Raw genomic sequence first — 16,414 nt, forward strand, 5'->3', positions numbered from 1 at the left:
CTCTCTCTATTTTCAATTAAAATGTCTTGGAGTAGGGGGTGGGAGAGTCAGCTCATTAGAGGATTAAAAACAATTAAATGTATATACTTCTTATTTGGATGAGGTACCTGAATGTTATACATGCTTAATGCAAAATAACACAAGTGCAGACACATTTACTGTATGGTCAGACTTCAAGACAACAATTTCTCCCATTTCCAAAGTAATCTTCTAAGTAAGAATATCTGCTCCCCTGCAAAGACTAATCAGAAAGAGCCCATCTTTATTTTCTATTAAATAATGTTAAAATATTTTAAAAGGAAAGAGTATTCATGAAAGCTTCCAGGTTAATGGCAATGAACATGAGATTCCTCTCATCAGAGAGAGATGATGCCCAGACAACGATTTAGCAACTTCAGACTGCAAAGGGCTGGGCCCTCACCCTGGTGCTGAGTGATGCTCCCCACTGTCCACCAGACCACCCATTAATATGCAAGCAATTTTAATACCATTGATTAGGGTCTCTTCTACTTCACATCAATTAGGGCCAGAAACCACATCCATTTCCCATTCCTTGAGCCACCCAACCCCCTGTTGCATCCTAGTCTGTTTTCATATTAGATTTGTTCATCTCCCCAAGGTTGAAATTGAACTCTTTGAACACCTGTATAAGGACAATCCCAACAGAGACAGTGGTGAACCCACAGGCCATACCCAAGAAGTCCACCAGGCCCACGTTGCTCCATTCCCGAAAGAGGATGGCCGAGGCTAGCAGGACAAGGGTGGTGAACACGACGTAGTAGATGGCCCCGAACACAGAGGAGTCGAAGCACTCAAGCGCTTTGTTGATGTACCTGAACTGGACGATGATGCTGCAACCGAGCACAGCCAGGAGCACCAGGCACAGGCAGAGGGCCCGCTGACTGGATGGGTTGTTGTGGAAGATGTCTTGGGCTGCCAGCCCGATGCCCTTGGTGGAAGGCACGGTGAAACTCCCTAGCAAGGAGCAGATACTGATGTAGACCATGATGTTGGTGGGCCCATGGGCCGGTGCAATCCAAAAGATGAGCAGCAGCAGCATAAGGAGCACGATGCACAAATAGCCCACAAACACTGGAAAACAGATTATTTTCTTTTTTTAGAGTCAATTTAACAAAACCTAGGCAGACAGTGCTCTTGTGTGTGTGGCCAGAGTGGGAGGTTTCTTAAGGAACATGTGAGAATGCTGTAGGGGTATTTGTGGCTGTTGCGGGGATCAAGGGCTGCATACAGTAGGCAAAGGCCATGGGCCCTAGGATGTGGAGAGAGTTTCACACAATTAAAATCATCCCATTCTCCTCACAACTTCTGAATGTCTCCTTGGGCTTCTAAGGGAAAAACATGTTTATAATTACCACAGCTTAGTACCCAGTTTATATACAAAACAAAGTAATTTTTGCACATATTTAAGAAGCACTGCATTTTTCATAACTTCATCAAGAGTTATTCTCCATTTCAGAGGATCCCACTGCTGATGGCAATATCCCCTGAGTGTTTCAGTTAATAGCATGACACCCCATGTGTTTGCAGCTGCCAGTGTCTCAGCAACTCCACATGCAGTGGGGTCTGCTGGCTTTAGTGTCTTCTACAGTCGTACCTGAGCATTCTATTTTATTATAAAGGACCAACCTGCTATTTGTCCTTCATATTACAGTTAGGGCATCATGCTCAGTGGGGAATCTGCTTGAGATTCTCTCTCTCTCCTTCTCCCTTCGCAGCCCCCATTCAAAAAAAAAAAAAGGAAGATACATTGTTCTGAAAATTACATAAAGTAAATCCTTCAGGACATTCATATCCAGTTTTCTGATTTTTTTTTTCCATGTGTTTGTACTCTCATTTCTCACAGTTTTGGAAATATTTTGGCTTTTACAGGATAAAGTAAATAGAACAATACTAAGTATTTAGGGATAAAAAATTACAGAGAAATAGTCTTGGCTAATTTCATTATAAATCCCTTTTCAAATTTTACAGATATTTCTGCTGCAATGTCAGTCACAGCCATTTGAGAGCTATAAAAGAATGGTCAGATTTTTTTGTGGCCCAGAGATGTCTGTATTTGGGATATTCATGTGGATGCAGTTTTGTGCTGGTACCTGTCTAAAATTGTTGGTAAGCAACATTAAGATGGTCTACTGGGAGTAATTTAGAAGAATCTATACTTTAGGCTGGTATAATTATGTAGACTGTTTTTTTTATAGCATTTCTCAAAAAATATATAGTATGTCAAAAATACGTAGAAAAAATATAGAGAAATTTCTGTGGGAGATCCAAAGATAAATCAAACTGGATCTCAGCTCTCGGCTTCACATCAGAGGGAAGTGCAGAGGCTTGGACACACAGTGGTCCTGAGGCGAGGACGGCCCAGAGCAGACCCCAGCAGGACTAACACCAAGAAGCAGTAACAGCAGGAATGCGGGAAGGAGGTGGGGTACGAATACTGGGAGGTGGGGAGAGGTGAGAGGCTGTGGGAGGAGACATGTGGGGGGGTGGTCATGGGAGGCAGGGAACCGGAAGGCCACAGTAAGCAGGGGTTGGGTGGGTGTGGAAGGGAGGCTGGAACGGATGAGACTGTTGTGGAGGGGGCCAGATGATGAAGGCACCCATGCACCAGGTCCCTAAGGTCCAGGAGAAAGCAGAAGAGGTCCGGAACCCCAGGGATGGGGGATGCAATGTCTGGAAAGCATGGACCACGAGGCCTCTTCCCACACCTGGGGCAGCAGGAGTGAGGGATGCTATAGCCAGCAGGGCACAGCGATGGCCACTCATAGGCAAAGTCAAACACAGGGTCTAGGAGAACAGACCATGGGTAAGCCAACTCCACCCTATACCTGGAAGGATCATACTGACAGGCAAGCTTTCTTGCAGCTTTGCTAGAAAGGAGTTACCTGGGTTAGTCAGCTTCTCTTCCAGCTCAGCTTGCGTGGTCACACTCTCAGATTTTGGGGAGTGGATAATCAGCACAACAGAACCTGCACAGCTTAGCAGACACCCCAACTTGCCCAAGATGTTGAGCTTTTCCTTCAGAAGATAAGAAGCTAAAATGGACCTTTGTTTAAAAAAAAAAAAGAGAGAGAAATCATTAAAATTTAAGCCATATATTTGACCTGTTTCTACTAATTGTACTTGTTTTGGAAAAGTCGTATTTTCTTGATAGCCATATTTGTTTTTAATTTAGTTTTTAACAGGAGAAAAGATTAGGAATTTATTGAAATTGTTACTTAAACACAAAGGATTTTAATACCAATTCCATGCAGTCAGTATATAGTTAATGACTCTTAACTCATACTGCTATATATTATTTCAATAGATATGAAATATACCAGAATAGAAAAATAAGTTTATCATTCATAAAAATGAAGTTTTATGATTAAATAAAAATACTGCTTCCTTATTTTTAAAAGCAAACAATTGGGGTGCCTGGGTGGCTCAGTCAGTTGAGCGTCCAACTCTTGGTTTTGACTCAGGTCATGATCTCAGGGTCATGAGATCAAGCCCCGCCTCAGGCTCCCCATTCGGTGCAGAGTCTTGTTGAGATTCTCTGTCCCTCTGCTCCTCCCCCTGCTCTCGGTCTCTCTCTCTTAAATAAAATCTTTTTAAAAATAAATAAATAAAAGAAAACAATCAAACTATGTTAAGTGGGAAAGTAGATATGAAAACTTAAAATAATTACAAGTAATTCATGATGAAAACACTTAAGTTAAAATAAATTGAGAAAATGCACAAAGAGGGTAAAACCAAAATGCTAATAGTAATTGCATTATGGTAGGAGTATGGGTCATTGATTATTTTTCTCTTCTATAATACCCCCAAACTTTTTTTGGAGAGAGAGGGATGAGGGGAGGGACAGAGGGTGAGGGAGAGGGAGGGAGGGACGGAGGGAGGGAGGGAAAAAGAGAGAGAGAGAGAATCTTAAGCAGGCTCCACACCCAGTACAGAGCCCAACTCGGGGCTCGATCTCACAATGCTGAGATCATGACCTGAGCCAAAACCAAGAGTTGGACACTTGACTGACTGAGCCACCGAGGCGCCCCAATACCCCAAACTTTTAAAATGTGGTCACATTACTTTTACAATGCAAAAAAAAAAAAAAAGTATTCCTTTTAAAACTTCTATAATCTTAAGGTTCTTAATATGTTTCTTATTTCCCTATGTAACATCAGTATACAATCTGAATTGGAAAACCTAGGCTTTTAGTAATCATGGGACTAGTAACTGCCACTTTGTTGTTGTCTACGCCAAAGGCACTCAGGGAACACAAATATCCATCAGAGGGGCACACTAGATATACGGGATTTGCTTCTTAATCCTCATTTTATAGATAAAGAGACAGCCTCAGAAAGGATAAGCACTGAACCCAAAGCCACAAAGCTAAGAAGAGGTGAAATCATGGTGATGACAAACCAAAAAGCCAAAGCTCCATCTTTTCCCTTATACCACTTTGTGTCTTTATCTCTAGACAGCCTGGTCCTCAAGGAAACCTTGGCAATGTACTTGGAGAAATAATCAACAACACCAAAACAACAAAAGATATTAGAATACACAACTGGGTGTTAATTTGAGGGGTTACACATAGCTGCAAACAGGTGGAAACCAGAGGACTGGGAGGCTCTCAGAGCAAGAGGTGAGCCTGGGATGACGGGCAGGCTATGCCAAAGTGGTAAGCGGCCGCCATGGGTGAAAGAAGAGAGGCAAGAATGTTGAAAAAGAAAATCAAAGCTGGAGGCATCACAAATCCAGACTTCAAGCTGTATTACAAAGCTATAATCATAAAAACAGTATGGTACTGGCACAAAAACAGACACACAGATCAAAGGAACAGAATAGAAAACCCAGATATGGACCCTCAACTCTATGGTCAACTAATCTTCGACAAAGCAGGAAAGAATACCCAATGGAGAAAAGACAGCCTCTTCAACAAATGGTGCTGGGAAAATTAGACAGCCACAGACAGGAGAATGAAACTGGACCACTGTCTTACAGCATACACAAAAATAAACTCAAAATGGATGAAAGAATAAATGTGAGACAAGCATCCATCAAAATCCTAGAGGAGAGCAGCATCGTTTTGCTAGGTACGTCTTCAAAGGCAAGGGAAGCAAGGGCAAAAATGAACTATTGGGACTCCATCAAGATAAAAAGCTTTTGCACAGCAAAGGAAACTTCAGTCAACAAAATGGAACCTATGAAACGGGACAACTTCTCAAACTCAACACCCAAAAATCAAATAATCCAGTCAAAAATGGGCAGAAGACATGAACAGACACTTCTCCAAAGAAGACATACAAATGGCTAACAGACACATGAAAAAATGTTCAACATCATTAGCCATCAGGGAAATTCAAATCAAAACCACAATGAGATACCACCTTACACCAGTTAGAATGGCAAAAATTAACAAGGCAGGAAACAACAAATGTTGGAAAGGATGTAGAGAAAGGGGAACCCTCTTACACTGTTGGTGGGAATGCAAACTGGTGCAGCCATTCTGGAAAACAGTATGGAAGTTCCTCAAAAAGTTAAAAATAGAGCTACCCTACCACCCAGCAATTGCACTACTAGATATTTATCCAAAGGATACAAACATAATGTTCGATGGGGCACATGCAACCCAATGTTTATAGCAACAATGTCTACAATTGCCAAAATATGGGAAGAGCCCAGATGTCCATCAATAGATGATTGGATAAAGAAGATGTGGTGTATCTATACATATACACTGAAATCTTGCCATTTGCAATAACGTGGTTGGAACTAGAAGGTATGCTGAGCGAAATAAGTCAGAGAAAGACAAATATCAGATGATTTCACTCAGATGTGGAATATAAGAAACAGAACAGGTGAACATAGAGGAAGGAAAGGAAAAATAAAATAAGAGAAAATCAGAGAGGTACCATAAGAGACTCTTAACTATAGAAAACAAACTGAGAGTTGCTGGAGGGGAGGGAGGTAAAGGGATGGGGTAACTGGGTGATGGGGATTAAAGAGGGCACTTGTCGTAATGAGCACTGGGTGTTATATGCAACTGATGAATCACTGAACTCTACCTCTGAAACTAATAATACACTATATGTTATTTAATTGATTTTAAATTTTTAAAAAAAACAAGAAATACTAAATGTTGGTAAGGAGAAAGGGGAACCCTCATGCACTGTTGGTGGATTGTAAATTGGTGCAGCCACTATGTAAAACAGTATGGAGGTTCCTCAAAAAATCAGAAGTAGAACTATCATATGATCCAATAATTCCACTCCTGGGCATTCACCCAAATAAAATGAAAACACTAATTCAAAAAGATACGTGAACTTCAATGTTTTCTGCAGAATTATTTTTGAAGATTTTATTTATTTATTTGAGACAGAGAGAATGAGATACAGAGAGCATGAGAGGGAGGAGGGTCAGAGGGAGAAGCAGACTCCCTGCCGAGCAGGGAGCCCGATGCGGGACTCGATCCAGGGACTCCAGGATCATGACCTGAGCCGAAGGCAGTCGCTTAACCAACTGAGCCACCCAGGCGCCCTCTGCAGAATTATTTTTAACAGTCAAGATACAGCAGGAAACTAAGTCCTTATGGATAGATGAATGGATAAAGAAGGAATGGTAGGTGTGTGTGTGTACACATGCACGCGTGTGCGCGCACGCGCACACACACACACACACAATAGAATATTACCCAGTCATAAGAAGAACAAAATCTTGCCATTTGTGACAACATGGATGGACCCGAGAGTACTATGCCGAGTGAAAAAGTCAAAGAAAGAAAAATACTGTATGATGTCATTTATATGTGGAATCTAAATCACAAAATGAACAAACAACAAAGCACACAAAACCCTGAAGGCTCATAAATACAGAGAACAATCTGGTGGTTGCCAGAGGGGCAGAGGTATGGGGAGATGGGTGAAATAGGTGAAGGGGATTAGGAAGTATAAACTTCCAGTTATAAAATAAACCAGGGGGGTGAAAAGTAGAGCATAGAAAATACGGTCAATAAGACTGTAATAACTGTATGGTGACAGATGGTAACTACATTTATTGTGATAAGCACGGTGTAATTTATAGAAATGTTGAATCATTTATGTTGTATACTTGAAACTAATATAACATTGCAGGTCAATTTTAATTTAAAAAAATTCTTGGGACGCCTGGGTGGCTCAGTTGGTTAAGCACCTGCCTTCAGCTCAGGTCATGATCCCAGGGTCCTGGGATTGAGCCCCATTTTGGGCTCCTTGTTCAACAGGGAGCCTGCTTCTCCCTCTGCCTGCCACTCCCCCTGCTTGTGCTCTCTCTCTCTGACAAATAAGTAAATAATCTTAAAAAAAATTCTTGTAGCTTTCAGTGTACAGATCACCTACTTGATTAAATTGATTCCTCAGCATTTTATTGATGTTACTGTGAACAGAATTGTTTTGTTTCTCAGGTATTTCATTGTTAATGTAGAGAAACACAACTGATTTCTATATCCTGAAATTTTACTGATTTTTTTAAATCTGTTCTAAGAGTGTTTTGGTGGAGTCTTTAGGATTTTCTATATATAAGATCATGTCGTGTACAAAGACAATTTTAATTCTTATTTTCTGATTCGGATGCCTTTTCTTTCTTTTCCTTGCTTAAGTCCACTGACTAGGACTTCTACTACTATGTTTAATAGGAGTGGTGAGAGTGGACACACTTGTCTTTTCCTGATCTTAGAGGAAAGTTTTCAAACACTCACTGCTGATTATGTTAGCTGTGAGCTTGTCATCTATGGCCCTTATTATGTTGAGGTATGTGACCTCTATACCCAGTTTGTTAAGAGCATTTTATCATGAGAGGATGTTGACTTTGATCAAGATTTTTTGCATCTACTGAGATGACCATTTAATTTTGATCTTTCATTGTATTAATGTGGTATAGGACATGTATTAGTATTCCTATGAACCATGCTTGCATCCCACAGATAAATCCAACCTGATGATGATGTATGATCCTTTTAATATACTATTAAATTTAGCTTGCTAATATTTTGTTGAGAATTTTTGTTGATGAATTGAGGATAGATTCATCAGGGATATTAGTAGTTAGTTTTCTTTTCTTGTAGTGTCTTTACCTGGCTTTGGTATCAGGGTAATGCTGGTTCATAAAATGAGCTTTGGAGTGTTTTCTCCTCTTCAATTTTTTGGAAGTGTTTGAAAAGGATTGGCATTAATTCTTCTTTAAACATTTGGGAGAATTCACCCATGAAGCCATCTATCTGGTCCTGAGCTTTTCTTTATTGGGAGATTTTTTTATTATTGATTTTTTTTTTTTATTATTGATTCCATCTCCTTATTCTGATTTTTTTTTTAAGATTTTTATTTATTTATTTGACAGAGAGAGAGAGACAGCGAGAGAGGGAACACAAGCAGGGGAAGTGGGAGAGGGAGAATCAGGCTTCCCGCTGAGCAGAGAGCCCGATGTGGGGCTTGATACCAGGATCCTGGGATCATGACCCGAGCTGAAGGCAGACGCTTAACGACTGAGCCACCCAGGCGCCCTGATTTTCTATTTCTTCATGATTCAGTCTTTGGTAGGTTGTATATTTCTAGGAATTTATCCATTTCTTCTAGGCTTTTCAATTTATTGCCATGTAATTGTTCATAGTAGTGCTTTATGATCCTTTGTATTTCTGTGGAATGAGTTGTAATGCCTCCTCTTTCATTCCTAGTTTTGAGACTTCCTTTTTCTCAATCTAACTAAAGCCATGTCCATCTTATCTTTTTAAAAAGCTGCTCCTAGGGGCGCCTGGGTGGCTCAGTCGTTAAGCGCCTGCCTTCGGCTCAGGTCGAGATCCCAGGGTCCTGGGATCGAGCCCCGCATCGGGCTCCCTGCTCCGCGGGAAGCCTGCTTCTCTCTCTCTCCCTCTCTCTCTCCCACTCCGCCTGCTTGTGTTCCCTCTCTCGCTGTGTCTCTCTCTGTCAAAATAAATAAAATCTTAAAAAATAAAAATAAAAAGCTGCTCCTAGTTTCATTAATCTTTTCTATTGTATTTCTGGTCTCTATTTCTGATCTTTCTCATTTCCTACCTTTTGTCTATACTGGATTTAGTTTGTTCTTTTTCTTCATTCCTTGAGGTATAAAGTTAGGTTTAGGTCATTTTTTCTTAAAACAGGCATTTATCGCTATAAACTTCCCTTTTAGAATTGCTTTTGCAGCATCCCGTAAGTTTTAATACATTGAATTTCCATTTTCATTTGTTTCAAGATCATTTCCCTTTAGATTTCTTCTTTGACCCTTGATTGTTTAGGTGTTGTTTCATATTCACATATTTGTAAAATTTCCTGCTTCTTTCCAGTTACTGATTTCGAATTCAATACCATTATGGTCAGATACTTGGTATGATCTCAACCTTCTTAAATTTGCTAAGACTTCTTCAGTGACCTATAATTTTATCTATCCTGAGGAATGTTCCATGAGCACTCAAGAAGAATGCGTACTCTGCTATTGTTGGATAGAATGTTCTGTGTATGTCTCTTAGGTCCATTTGGTCTAAAGTATGTTTCAAGTCTCATGTTTCCTTTTTCATTTTCTGCCTGAATGATCTATCCATTACTGAAAGTTCGACATTGAAGACCCCTACCATTACTGTATTGCTGTCTTTTCCCCACCATATCTGTTAGTATCTGCTTAATATACTTAGGTGCTCTGGTGCTTATGATTGTTATATCTTCTTGATGGACTTATCATTAGGTCTTTGTCCTTTATTAGCATATTTCGCTTAAAGTCTATTTTGTCCTTTGTCCTTTATTACCATATTTCACATAAATTCTATTTTGCCTAAGTACAGCTATCCCTGCTCCCTTTTGGTTTCTACTTGCTTAGAATAGATTTTAACATCACTTTGCTTTGAGCCCATGTATGTCCTTAAAGATGAATTGAGTTTGGGGAGGAGCAAGATGGCGGAGGAGTAGAAGACCTAAATTTCGTCTGGTCCCAGGAATTCAACTAGATAGGGATCAAACCATTCTGAACACCTACAAACTCAACAGGAGATCGAAGAAAAGAAGAGGAACAACTCTCTGAACAGAAAAGCGACCACTTTCTGGAAGGTAGGACGCGTGGAGAGGTGAATACGAGGTGGTATTCGGGAGGATAGATGGCGGGGGAGGGGGCCTCCGTCAGGCGCTTCTGGCAACGGATAGAGCCGCGGAGCACAAAATCGGAACTTTTAGAAGTCTGTTCCACTGAGGGACATTGCTCCAGTGGCTAAGCAGGGGTTGGAATCCTTGCTGGGACAGTGTGGTCTCAGAACCATCGGGGTCATAGAAAGACCGGGGGTGCCTGAGTGCGGCAGAGCTCTCAGGTATCGGAGAGGGGAAGCCGGCTGTGGAGACAGAGCCAAGGCGTGGGCCCTCAGCTCAGGATTGCCATAAACCATGATCCGCGGCACAGTTGGGCCACTGCTCCTCCAGCAGGGACCCAAAAGCGGCAGATTCAGGGAGACTTACCTTCCTCCCGCGGGAGGAGCGACGCGGAAGCGCACCGCAGGGATCTGCTGGGTTTGGAGACTCCACACGGGGTCATGTGCCACAGGTAGAAAGGCTCGGTCACAGGCCGGGTGAGCACGGAATGCGGCCAGAGACCGGGGAGACGGCAGTGATTAACTGCTTTTCCCTGGGGGCTCACTGAGGAGTGGGGCCCTGAGTTCTTGGCTCCTCCAGGGCAGAGATTGGGAAGCCACCATTTTCACTCTGGTCCTCCAAAGCTGTACGGAAAGCATGCAGGGAACAAAAGTTCCTGAGAGCAAACCGAGCACATTACTTAGCCCAGCCCGGGCAATGGTGGGGCAATTCAGCCTCAGCAAAGACATGTGGGAACCACGGCAACAGGCCCCTCCCCCAGAAGATCAGCAAGAACAGCCAGCCAAGACCAAGTTTACCGATCAATGAGAACGGCAGAACTCCAGCACTAGGGGAATACTGCATATAGAATCCATGGCTTTTCCCCCATGATCCTTTGGTCTTTCAGAGTTAATGTTTTTAATTTTCTTTTTTTCTCTTTGAATTTTTCTTTTTCCCATGTTCAATCAACATCTTATCAATCCCTTTTTTAAAAATCTTTATTTTTCATTTTTAGAGTCATATTCTATCCCTTCATAGTAGTTAACCTTATTTTTGATATATATATCAAAATTGTATTGTATATATTGTATATATACGTATATATAGAAATTGTATATATACGTATATATATATATATATATATGTATATATGTACATATACGTATATATATATATATACATATATATATATATACGTATATGTACATATATACATATATAAGTTGTTCTCTCTTTAAAATTTTGGGATACAATTTCTTCTAACAGACCAAAATATACCCTAAATCTCTAGTGTATGGCTTTGTTCTAGTTTCCTGCCTAATCACATTCTCTCTCCCCACCTTTTTAAAAAATCTTCTTCTTTCTTTTTTCAACCAACATCTTGTCAATTCCCTTTATAAAATCTTTCATAATTTTCATCTTTACAGTCACAGTCCATCCCTTCATTGTATTTACCCTTATTTTTGTACATATATAAACTTTTCTTTCTTTAAAATTTTGGGAGGCACTTTCTTCTAACAGACCAAAATATGCCCAAAATCTAGTGTGTGGCACTGATCTATGCACCAGCCTGATCATATTTGATAATATTCTGTTTTTTTGTTTGTTTTTTATCTATTTCTTTTACTTTTTTCTTTCTTTCCCTTTCTTTTCCCCCGGTTTCAGGTCTCTTCTGATTTGTTTAGTATATATTTTTATGGGGTCGTTCTTGCCCTGTTCGCATTTTGTTCTCTCATTCATCTATTCACCTCTGGGCAAAATGACAAGATGGAAAAAAATCACCTCAAAAATAAAGAACAAGAGGCACTACCAACTGCCAGGTACCTAATCAATACAGACATTAGTAAGATGACAGAACTAGGGTTCAGAATGACGATTTTAAAGATACTAGCTGGGCTTGAAGAAAGCATGGACGATATTAGAGAAATCTTTTCTGGAGAAATAAAAGAACTAAAATCTAACCCAGTTGAAATCAAAAAGGCTATTAATGAGGTGCAATAAAAAATGGAGACTCTAACTGCTAGGATAAATGAGGCAGAAGAGAGAAGTAGTGATACAGAAGACCAAAGGATGGAAAATACAGAAGTGGTGAAAAAGAGAGATAAACAACTACTGGATCACGAGGGCAGAATTCGAGAGATAAGAGATACCATAAGATGAAACAACATTAGAATAATTGGGTTCCCAGAAGAAGAAGAAAGAGAGAGAGGAGCAGAAGGTATACTGGAGCAAATTATAGCAGAGAACTTCCCTAATTGGGGGAAGGAAACAGGCATCAAAATCCAGGAGGCACAGAGAACCCCTCTCAAATTCAATAAAAATAGGTCAACACCCCGATATCTAATAGTAAAACTTATGAATCTCAGAGACAAAGAGAAAATCCTGAAAGTAGCTTGGGAGATGAGATCTGTAACCTACAAGGGTAGAAACATTAGATTGGCAACAGACCTATCCACAGAGACCTGGCAGGTGAGAAAAGACTGGCATGATATATTCAGAGCAATAAATGAGAAAAATATGCAGCCAAAAATACTATATCCAGCTAGGCTGTCATTGAAAATAGAAGGAGAGATAAAAAGCTTCCAGGACAAACAACAAAAACTAAAGGAATCTGCAAACACGAAACCAACTCTACAAGAAATATTGAAAGGGGTCCTCTAAGCAAAGAGAGAGCCTAAAAGCAACATAGACCAGAAAGGAACACAGACAATATACAGTAACAGTCACCTTACAGGCAATACAATGGCACTAAATTCCTATCTTTCAATAGTTACCCTGAATGTAAATGGGCTAAATGCCCCAATCAAAAGACACAGGCTATCAGACTGGATAAAAAAAACAAGGGCGCCTGGGTGGCTCAGTTGGTTAAGCGACTGCCTTCGGCTCAGGTCATGATCCTGGAGTCCCGGGATCGAGTCCCGCATCGGGCTCCCTGCTCGGCGGGGGGTCTGCTTCTCCCTCTCCCACTCCGCCCTCTTGTGCTGTTTCTCTCTCTCACATAAATAAATAAAATCTTTAAAAAAAAAAAAAAACAAGACCCATCCATATGCTGTCTGCAAGAGACTAATTTTAGACCCAAAGACACCTCCATATTGAAAGTGAGGGGGTGGAAAACCATTTACCACGTTAATGGACACTGAAAGAAAGCTGGGTGGCAATCCTTCTATCAGACAAATTAGATTTTAAACCAAAGACTGTAATAAGAGAGAGGAAGGATACTATATCCTACTTAAAGGGTCTATCCAACAAGATCTAACAATTGTAAATATCTATGCCCCTAACATGGGAGCAGCCAATTATATAAGCCAATTAGTAACAAAAGCAAAAAAACACATCAACAACAATACAGCAATAGTGGGGGACTTGAACACCCCCCTCACTGAAATGGACAAATCATCTAAGCAAAAGATCAACAAGGAAATAAAGACTTTAAATGACACAATGGACCAAATGGACTTCACACATATATTCAGAACATTTCATCCCAAAGCAACAGAATACACATTCTTCTCTAGTGCTCAGGGAACATTCTCCAGAATAGATCACATCCTAGGTCACAAAATAGGTCTCAACCAGTACCAAAAGATTGGGATCATTCCCTGCATATTTTCAGACCACAATGGTTTCAAACTAGAACTCAATCACAAGAGGGAAGTCGGAAAGAACTCAAATACATGGAGGCTGAAGACCATCCTACTAAAGAATGAATGGGTCAACCAGGAAATTAAAGAAGAATTAAAAAAATTCATGGAAACCAATGAAAATGAAAACACAACTGTTCAAAATCTTTGGATGCAGCAAAGGCAGTCCTGAGAGGAAAGTATATAGCAATACAAGCCTTTCTCAAGAAACAAGAAAGGTCTCAAATACACAACCTAAACCTACACCTAAAGGAACTGGAGAAAGAACAGCAAATAAAGCCTAAACCCAGCAGGAGAAGACAAATAATAAAGATCAGAGCAGAAATCAATGAAATAGAAACCAAAAGAACAGTAGAACAGATCAACGAAACTAGGAGCTGGTTCTTTGAAAGAATTAACAAGATTGATAAACCCCTGGCCAGACTTATCAAAAAGAAAAGAGAAATGACCCAAATAAATAAAATCATGAATGAAAGAGGAGAGGTCACAACCAACACCAAAGAAATGCAAACAATTATAAGAACATATTATGAGCAAATATATGCCAGCAAATTAAATAATCTGGAAGAAATGGATGCATTCCTAGAGATGTATCAACTACCAAAACTGAACCAGAAAGAAATAGAAAACCTGAATAGATCTATAACACTAAGGAAATTGAAGCAGTAATCAAAAATCTCCCAACAAAAAAAAGCCCAGGTCCAGATGGCTTCCCAGGGGAATTCTACCAAACATTTCAAGAAGAATTACTACCTATTCTTCTTTTTTTTTTTTTTTAAAGATTTTATTTATTTGACAGAGAGAAAGACAGCCAGAGAGGGAACACAAGCAGGGGGAGTGGGAGAGGGAGAAGCAGGCTTCCCACGGAGCAGGGAGCCTGATGTGGGGCTCGATCCCAGGACCCTGGGATCATGACCTGAGCCGAAGGCAGATGCTCAACGACTGAGCCACCCGGGCGCCCCACTACCTATTCTTCTGAAACCATTCCAAAAAATAGAAATGGAAGGAAAACTTCCAAACTCGTTTTATGAGGCCACCATTACCGTGATCCCAAAACCAGACAAAGACCCCATCAAAAAGGAGAATTACAGATCAATATCCTTGATGAACATGGATGCAAAAATTCTCACCAAAATACTAGCCAATAGGATCCAACAGTACATTAAAAGGATTATTCACCATGACCAAGTGGGATTTAGCCATGGGCTGCAAGGTTGGTTCAACATCTGCAAATCAATCAATGTGATACAATACATTAACAAAAGAAAGAACAAGAACCATATGATCCTCTCAATAGATGCAGAAAAAGCATTTGACAAAGTACAGCATCCTTTCTTGATCAAAACTCTTCAGAGTATAGGGATAGAGGGTACATACCTCAATATCATAAAAGCCATCTATGAAAAACCCACAGCGAATATTATTCTCAATTGGGAAAAACCGAGAGCTTCCCCCTAAGGTCAGGAAAACTGCAGGGATGTCCACTATCATCACTGCTATTCAACATAGTACTAGAAGCCCTAGCCACAACAATCAGACAACAAAAAGAAATCAAAGGCATCCGAATCAGCGAAGAAGAAGTCAAACTCTCACTCTTTGCAGATGATATGATACTTTATGTGGAAAACCCCAAAGACTCCACCTGAAACTGCTAGAACTCATACAGGAATTCAGTAAAGTGGCAGGATATAAAATCAATGCACAGAAATCAGTGGCATTCCTATACACCAACAACAAGACAGAAGAAAGAGAAATTAAGGAGTCGATCCCATTCACAATTGCACCCAAACCATAAGATACCTAGGAATAAATCTAACCAAAGAGGCAAAGAATCTGTACTCAGAAAACTATGAAATACTCATGAAAGAAATTGAGGAAGACACAAAGAAATGGAAAAACGTTCCATGCTCATGGATTGGAAGAACAAATATTGTGAAGATGTCAATGCTACCTAGAGCAATCTACACATTTAATGCAATCCCTATCAAAATGCCATCCACTTTTTCCAAAGAAATGGAGCAAATAATCCTAAAATTTGTATGGAACCAGAAAAGACCCTGAATAGCCAGAGGAATATTGAAAAAGAAAAGCAAAGCTGGTGGCATCACAATTCCAGACTTCAAGCTCTATCACACAGCTGTCATCATCAAGACAGTATGGTACTGGCACAAAAACAGACACATAGATCAGTGGAACAGAATAGAGAGCCCCGAAATGGACCCTCAACTCTATGGTCAACTAATCTTTGACAAAGCAGGAAAGAATGTCCAATGGAAAAAAGACAGTCTCTTCAACAAATGGTGTTGGGAAAATTGGACAGCCACATGCAGAAGAATGAATCTGGACCATTTCCTTACACCACACACAAAAATAGACTCAAAATGGTTGAAAGACCTAAACGTGAGACAGGAGTCCATCAAAATCCTAATGGAGAACACAGGCAGCAACCTCTTCGACCTCAGCCACAGCAACTTCTTCCTAAAAACATCGCCAAAGGCAAAGGAAGCAAGGGTAAAAATGGACTATTGGGACTTCATCAAGATAAAAAGTTTTTGCATAGAAAAAGAAACAGTCAACAAAACCAAAAGACAACCGACAGAATGGGAGAACATATTTGCAAATGACATATCAGATAAAGGGCTAGTATCCAAAATCTATAAGGAACTGATCAAACTCAAC

General features: G+C 40.3%; 1 protein-coding gene across 1 annotated transcript in view; it reads right to left on the reverse strand.

Moving 5' to 3' along the window:
- Nucleotides 1-52: 52 nt before the first annotated feature.
- NIPA1 (NIPA magnesium transporter 1) overlaps nucleotides 53-16,414 on the reverse strand; it is an 81,527-nt gene continuing 65,165 nt past the window's right edge. The window contains exons 4-5 of the mRNA XM_021680627.2: nucleotides 2,904-3,064; nucleotides 53-1,092 (exon numbers count right to left, since the gene is read on the reverse strand). Of these exons, the coding sequence (XP_021536302.1) occupies nucleotides 581-1,092; nucleotides 2,904-3,064 (673 nt within the window). The 3' untranslated portion in view covers nucleotides 53-580. The remainder of the gene's footprint in view (nucleotides 1,093-2,903; nucleotides 3,065-16,414) is intronic.

This window comes from Neomonachus schauinslandi, chromosome 9 (assembly GCF_002201575.2).
Source record: "Neomonachus schauinslandi chromosome 9, ASM220157v2, whole genome shotgun sequence".
Taxonomy (NCBI): Eukaryota; Metazoa; Chordata; class Mammalia; order Carnivora; family Phocidae; genus Neomonachus; species Neomonachus schauinslandi.